This window comes from Apis dorsata, unplaced genomic scaffold, assembly GCF_000469605.1.
Source record: "Apis dorsata unplaced genomic scaffold, Apis dorsata 1.3 scaffold_58, whole genome shotgun sequence".
Classification (NCBI taxonomy): domain Eukaryota; kingdom Metazoa; phylum Arthropoda; class Insecta; order Hymenoptera; family Apidae; genus Apis; species Apis dorsata.
The window spans coordinates 849,797-857,968 of record NW_006263358.1 but is presented as its reverse complement, the minus strand read 5'-3'; the positions used below and the strand labels follow the sequence as shown (position 1 = coordinate 857,968).

At 45.6% G+C, this 8,172-nt stretch overlaps 1 protein-coding gene across 1 annotated transcript in view; it reads left to right on the top strand.

The window, feature by feature from the left end:
* Nucleotides 1–8,172, top strand: part of LOC102676541 (fez family zinc finger protein erm-like) — a 22,875-nt gene that overhangs the window by 11,997 nt on the left and 2,706 nt on the right. Inside the window, exon 2 of the mRNA XM_006609567.2 lies at nt 7,982–8,171. Coding sequence (XP_006609630.2) covers nt 7,992–8,171 — 180 coding nt within the window. The 5' untranslated portion in view covers nt 7,982–7,991. The remainder of the gene's footprint in view (nt 1–7,981; nt 8,172) is intronic.

The window sequence follows — 8,172 nt, the reverse complement described above, 5'->3', positions numbered from 1 at the left end:
TTTGAACGTTCGAACGAGACGAGAGAGAGAGAGAGAGAGAGAGAGAGAGAGAGAGAGAGACGTAGGGATCGAGAGAGAAAGGGCGAAAGAACGAATTGCGACATTTAATGCGTAATATCCTGTATAATCTTGTACGAAAAGCGTTATGGTTCACGATGGAATAAAGACGAGAGAGAAAGAGAATGGGGAAGAGAGGGAAGAGAAGGAAGAGAGGAAGAGGGTGGTTTCTCGAGGGTAGCCAAGAGACGGTTAAAGGCATTGAGCCGTCCAAGCCACTCGCGAGAATTCTGAACTCTCTGCTTCTGCGTCCTCCGTTAGAAACCCCCCCGGGGGTTGGGGGTGGCAGATGGCAGCCGTCCAACCAGTTCTTTCCAACACTTTAACCCGTCAGAATCGGTAGACTTAACCCTTGAAAGGGGATACGCGCGATCGTAACGAACGCGATTTTTCTCATACGCCTTCTTCTCCTTCTTCTCTTTCCGTTTTTTTCTTTTTTTTTCACTCTTTCTATAATCTCTGAATAACAGATCGGCCGATTTCCGATCGAAAGTCGTACGCACGATCAATGAGATGATGCTCGAACTTTGGAAACGATGAAGAGAGAAGTTGATAATAATTTGGTAGAGGAGAAGGGAGGAGGGATGGAGGGGAAGAGGGACGAGTGATTGAGACACGCAGTAAGACAGGTTGAATCGAAGCTACTCGAATCGCGGGAAGGTCTCGGTAATCGATTCGAGTAGCGAGGAAGTGCGGTTTTCGAGGGGCTTCGAATGCCGGTTCGCCCGGGCAGGAGTGTGTTGTTGGCGGATTTGACGTGCTTATCAATGGATCACAGATGTAATAGGCTGCACGCACCCCAAATCGAGCACATAACTGATATCTGATAAGGAACCAATAGCCGTGACGGGATTTGCGTGTGACTATTCATGCCCTAGCCCCCTTTGCTCGCTCGCGTTCGTGCCTAAGGAAATTTATTTCCCGATTTCGAGAAACACGAGGCACGGTGAACTCTCTCGATCAACTATCCTAGCAAATTACGGGAAACCTGCCACCGTGTTTCGTCTCGAACACATATTCGTATTTAATTCACGTTTTTGTCGATGAAGCGTCTATGGCATCTTGGAGCGATTCGTGATCGTGTAAATTTATTCCTTGTTGCAATGAAATATTTATATTGAATTATATTCAAAATATCTTTTTTGCCGATTGTCTCGTAAAATAAAAAAAATTTACGAAATTCAGAAATTTAGGAATACGAAAGATTTCTTCCAAATTTTAATAATTCTTCGATGATGAATTTCGAACGAATGATTTCGTATCGCAAATCGTCGATGAAGTGCGAAGTGAAATGGAAAAAGATTGGCCGAAAGATTTAACCGATGGTTTGATGTCTGGAAAAGAGGGCGTTGTTCGTCATCTGTTCGTCATTTTATTCAAAAGAAAAATACGATACGACACGGAGGTTGATCATTTGAAAGGTAGACTATAGACTCGAAAATCCGGAGGCGGCGGGGCACGCGCCACTCAACAAGACTCCCTTCCTTCACCATCCTGATGATTCTTGAAGACGTGGATAAGTATGTCGTACGAGGCAAATGGCACGCAAGACTTCCGGTGCCACCCCTATCCATCTTTGCAGTATCCCCTGGTGCGGTGTCGAGTTTGGTCCATTCTTCCTTCGAGAATCGTGATCGCGCGATTCAATAGCGCGAGCGGAAGCGGCGGAAGGGCGCTTGCAGACGTACCACCGTTTCTGTGTACGTAACGCGCTTGACGAAAAACCTCTTTTGTAAATGTACATTGTCTAGACTAGTAGTGGTGGTGGGAGGAGGGCGGCTGGGAATAAGAATAAAGGAGAAACAAGACTCTACGAGGCTGGCGAAAGAATTTGACGATAAGAATGACGATAGAAATGACGATAAGAATTTCGTTCTAGAGTTTAGAAATTAAAGCTATTAAACAATTATGGAATTATAAATGGGAAGAGAACTTGTGCGAGGCACCGATAATTTTTTCCCTGTTTTCCATTGATTTGCGCGTCGATCTATATATTTTTTATTTTTTTATTTTTTTTTTTTCGTATTAAAAAGATCCTTTCAGAAAAGTCCGCTATTCGATCGACGAGCCGGAGGAGGTCGAAGCGATCATAGTCGTTATAAGCGAGTCGATAATAATTTGATTTCCTCTATTGCGAGAGCGAACGTTTCCCATCGCGTCCGAGGAGTTCCTCGACAAAACGAGGTGAACGCAAACAGGGCTGTGGGGTGGCTGAATGGGCCGCGAAGTGACAATGGCGGTGCCAATTGTTTTCCTGACTTTTATCCCACTTATTATTCCGTGAGACTATTATGATCGTCGTTGGCGATCGTCATTATGCTCGGCGAAGGCCGGTCGATCTCGAGTTACGCGGCTTTTGTCAGCGGGGCGCGGTAACGACGCCGAAAAATGCGAAATGAACGCGCACAAACGGCGAACCCGAGGCGCCCGCTGTGGCGATCGTGAACTCGCGTCACGGCAAACGGCACGTGTGCACTCTTGTATTTAATCCACAGCCTCCTTTGTGTTTGTTTCTCGATAAACAAACCAGTTTGCAAGCCATTGAGATTCAACGATTAACAAATTAAACACACGATTATTTAAACGTAACGTGATAACCAATTCAATTTTGAATTAGAATAGAGATCGAAAGAGATCGAAAGAGACGCCACCTCTAACGATTAAGATGAAGAAAAAGATTTGAAAATTGTTAACAAGATAGGTGGATTGAACTTAAGGGAAGAAACGACGAATCGGTGATAACGAGGTGTTCCAACCGGGAGTTGAAACGGCACGGGGCGAGGGGTAACAAACCCCCGTAGACTGCGCAGCTGTGAACCCCCCGCCAACCCTGCTCGACTCGACGATACGTCGAACTACGTGAATTCGAGATGCATCGAGCCCAGCGGGACTCGTTGCCATTTTGGAAAGCCGCCCGTATTCATACGGCCACGCACGTGGGCACCAATTTTTTTTTTTCTTTTTTTTTTTTTATCCGACCCTTGCACGCTTGCTCATACGCAGGGCTCTCTGGAATCACTTCGTTTTCGTTTTAAACAATGCGCCTTTTGTCCTTCGCTCCGTTTTCCCACTGAAATTTTGTCTCTGTCGAGCGAGTTTTCTTTTTTTTTTACTTTTTTCCTCAAACAATACTCGATAATACATGCTCTCCAATTTTGTGAAATTCCATCGAATAATTCGTTCCTCTTTCTCTCTCTCTCTCTCTCTCCGATTTCCATGAAATATCTATACATATAAACCTCTATCTCTGCGCGATTAAATTTTTTTTTCCAGTCGCAACTCGAAGTTGGGCCAACGTTTCAAACGAAATTTAAAACTATCAGATAGGCGGGATATATATATAGTCTAGTGATACACGAAAGGCAATTTTCGGGCACAATTATCGGGACATGTCGTTGGACACGGTTGGAAGGTTGTTCGACGGATAGAATTAAACTTGGTGGAACGGGTGCAAAGTTTCCTTAAAATTAAGCCATCCTCCCTCTCTCCCTCCCTCCCTCCCTCCTCCTCCTCCTTTCCCCTCTCGTACACGATTCGAGAGCAGTCGAGGAGCAAAGTAAACGGCGCACAACTGAGCGACTTAATTCAGAATACACGGCGCGGCGCAATATAACACCGGGGAGCCCCCTCCTTCCCCTTCTTTCCGATCCGTGCGAGGCGACTCGCAATTTATTCCTCTTCGCCCCCTCTCCCCCTTCTCTCTCTCTCTCTCTCTCTCTCTACGCCTCTGCCACCGCCACTCTCCAATTAACTTTAAATCACCCTCTCGGCGAGTCCTCCTCATAACGCGAAACTTCGAAATCAGGAGTCATGGTGCGCGTTTAAATTCCCTGGGAAAAAAAGAACGCGCGAGATCGTTTTCATTTCACCCTCGTTCTCCACGTACAATTGCGATTCAAATTCCGCCCGGTTTACCACCACCCTCGCGTTCCAATACAAAATTTAACTATCCAAGTTTTCCCTCTCTTCCATTGCATCCGGTTGGCATCCTGCAAAATTGGCGAAAAAATTATTCGAAATAATCGAAGATAAAGAGAAACGGAGAGAAAAGAAGAAGAGGAAGAAGAAGAAGAAGAGGAAGAGGAAGAAGAAGAATAGTGTTTCGCGGAGAGAATCGAAGAATCGCTTGGAAAGATTATAAGCCGGTTAATTTTCGAATCGGCTTACGCGACACGCTCTTTGGGAACGGGAGAGAAAGGGCGGGTTTTGTGGCCGAGTTATGGGACAGAGGATAACCAAGTGGGTGTGTATTGTGCCTCCTGTCATCCTCAGTCGAGCTTTCGTTACCCCAAATGCTAATTATATGTCAACCGTTCACGCGCCATATCACGGAAGGCCGAGTGTCAGGGATGGAACAATGAGGGTGGCTCGGGCTAATGGGCCTCTTCCACACCAAAGACGTTGCACAAACTTTTCAGACGTTCTAATAAAAATTACACGGTGTCTTCATTTGCGAAAATTGCGTCGTTTCTGTCACGTCTGACAAGAAAATCCGGGAAAATCCGTGTTTTTTAATTCCAACAAAAAATGTGTCACCCGTCGTCGTGCCCCTCCTTTCCATTCTATTTTTGGAAAAGTAGATCACACGCGTGAGATACAGTTTTTTTATCGTCATTCATAGGTACGTAAGCCGCCACAGATAAATATAAGAAAGTTTAAGCGACAAAATTCGTCAGGGCCAATTTATTCCCTTATCGCCACTTAAGAGAAAAGAGCGATAGGCGTGTGACCTCATGAACCGGTATTATTCGCAGAAGGACTCGCTGATTGATGCACTCCGTACACGCAAAACTCCTATCCGCCCACTTTCACCCCTTCCGATTCGGAATGTTCATATTGGGGAGTCTCGCTGATTCGAATCATCCTTGCTTATCGAGGTTAACCGGTGTATTATCTTGATAAATCGATGTCCATCTCGAAAACGTTCCATTTTTTTATTTACAATTTTCCACGTTAGATTTTGCGATATTTGAAACGTTCAACCGGTTCAAACCGCAATAATGCTCGCATCGTGACAACGGAGGCAACCGTTGGAAGCAAGTGGAATAAGAAAACGAAAGTTTGATCGTTCCACTTCGTTAAGAGAGGAGATAATTAATGAGTCGACAACGGGACGGGTAAATTTGCAAAGCCATTTCAAGTTTCTTCCAACCGCTTCAACTTTCCTCAGCTTCCATTCGTCCGTTACCGTTTGATAGTTTACTGTAGGTGATTGAATTCTTCCGACGATTTGTAATCGCATCGGTAAACTTTGTACATTTAACGCCAACTCTTCACCTGACGGGAATGGAAATGGTAACGGAGGTGTTCATCATTCAGGAGTGGCTCACGAAACCTGGCTGGCTATCGTCTTCAACCCTTCTATCGACCTTCTAACGTCCCTCGCGCGTCCCCGAAATTCTTCTTCGATTCTTCCATGCTAATTAACGTGCAAATAAAAATCGTCGTGAAAATTTCAATCGAAATAATAAAGAACGAGGCGAGGGAGGAGAGATATAAGAAGTAAGTAAGCGAAGAAAAAGCGGTGAAAGAAAAATTAGCAAATTTCAGACAAATCGATACCAATCGCGCGAGAAAGGAAACAAAATGGTCCCGAAGCAGAGTCGGCCATACTTGAGAGTGGAGATTGAAGCAAATTGGCAGAATTGTTGGCTGCCGCAAGGAGCAATACTGATTACCTCGACCGCTCGTTAAGTACTGTAACAATACTAACCCCCACCACGTCCCATACGATTCTCCCCTCTCGTATCACTTTTGCGAGGGTGATAGATCCGTTGGCCAATCCTGTCGCCTCGTTCCCCACCCTTTCACCCTGCATTTTGTGTCTTCTTCTCGCCCCGTGTCGGCTGCAACGGGTTAGAAAACGGCAAGTGACGATAAGCCAGAAAGAGGAAGAGAATGATGGATACATACCGAGTGAGGGGTCTGCCTATGTAGAGTGCGAGGAACAAGGAAGGAGGGAGTCAGCGTGACACCACGTTCAGTGCGAGAGAGAGAGAGAGCGTACATTTGAATCGTAAAAGCGTGCAAAGAACACGGTGCAAAGAAAAACCAAGAGGAGAAGAAGAAGAGGAGGAGGAGAAGGAAGAAGAAAAAGAAGAAAAAGAAGGAAAGAGGAAGAGAGCGAGAGGAAATGTAACGGGAAAGGGTGAGAAACAGGAAAAGAAGTGAAAAAAAGACAAACGAATGAGCGAGAAAAGTGTAACTAAAAAGTAAATGGACAAGATTCACCTATTCATTTAAGGGGGAGAAAAGTGAGAGATTATGGGAAAAGTGTTTGAAAGAAATTACGCAAGGAAGGGGATGGAAATCGAAGTCAACGCGAAGGAAGGGGGGTGGTTCGAGACGAGGCTTACGTTTCGAAGTGCTCGAAGACGCATAATCATAGCTTTTGTGATTTACGACGACAGTTGCGCGGCTCCATGACGACAAAGTCGGAGTCTACGGTTTTCTATAGGTCATAGGGGCGTTTCGGGGGTTACGCGAGGAGATCGTTTCCCTTCTCGAGCCTCGCTTCTCACACCGGCCTTGCTTTTCCGCTCCTTGTTCCCTGGTTATTAGGGCTGCCTTTCGCTGTGGGACAATCGAAAGGTACCGGCTAATGGGCGGAGCTTTTGGGCAGAACCACTGCGTCATATTCCACCCTGTCGACGGGGGTTCGGTATTTCCATCGTTTCTGGAAGCATGCATTTTTCATCGTGGTTAAGCAACATGTTTGCTCTCTCCCCGATATCGGATATTTTCATTGTTGCCATTCGAATTTTCGCTTCGCGCTTTTCGCTTATTAAATTTTCCCATTTTTTTTCTTTTCATCGATTTTTCATCGTGTAAGATTCAGATTTTTAGAATTTTAGAATTCACGTATGCTTCTTTCTCTTCCTCCTTTTCTTCTTCCTTTTCTTCTTCTCCCTCTTCTTCCTTTCTTCTTGCGAAGAGACTCGTAAAGTTCGGAAAAGACGAAGAAACGAGTGTTTTACAAAACCACCAGTCCTATCCAATTCCAACCGTCATTCCAAGTCCAAACATAACGCTATTCTACGGAGCAAACATTTCTACTTTTCGTCCGTGCAAACCTTCCATGATACCTCGGGGAAGCTTGCTCTTCAACTGTGCTGACCATTTCGCGACTCATTCAGCCCCGCCATTCATCTCCCTTTTCCATGTTGCACATGCTTAATGGCTACCAGTATATTCATGCTATTTTTGCGCGCGAATCAACATTCAAATTGCGTACGCATACGTGATTACACGCATCGAAGGATTCTATCGTTGGATTCGCGATTAACGCGAATTTTATCCATTCTTGCACATCGCGCCATGTATAAAAAATTCGTTCGAATTACGTTTTACGATGATTGGACGAGGAAGATGGAAGTCAACGATGTTTGGCTCGAAGCGCGAAGTGCGAAATAGGGCATTCCCTCCGTCGTCGTTTCGACGTTTGCGCCCAGCCCCCATCGTTCAATGCGAACCGTGCTTTTTTTTTTATGTCAACACGAGGGCCAATTGAGCGGATATAATAGCGGTACCACATGTTTCGCTCGGATTCGCCTTTGACATGTGGGTTCCGTCCCGTTCCTTCTCTCTCTTTGGTGCGTACGCGCATCAAAACACTAACAGACTTCTGCGAAGGGAGGATCGTAGCGGCCACTAACGACCGAGTCCTCGAAATCATCAAATTGATCGCCATGATTTGGCTATTCCCCTCCATGCTTCGCGTCGTTGCCCACCACCAATTGACCAATCGATTCGGTTAAGGAGAAATTTTCAAACGACATCGTTCTTCCCTTCTCTCCTCGATTCCGTTTCTTCTCCCGTCCCATCACCTCGAACAAAATTATATTAAAATTATTAGAGAGTATTTTTGTTCGTCGATCTTGGAAAATTGGAAAACTTGATCTCGATTCCTGTTCCCTGATTGCAGGATCTCTACCATGCAACCGTTCTCGACCGGCAGCACAATGGCGAGCGAAACACCGACCAGCCTCCCACCGGAGAGAGTTACCTCACCGGCGCCGTGCAAGAACTTGACCTTCTCGATCGCGAAAATCATGGAGCCGGACAAACGTCTGACCGAGCAGAGCAACAACAATCAGCAAACGACGACGACGACGA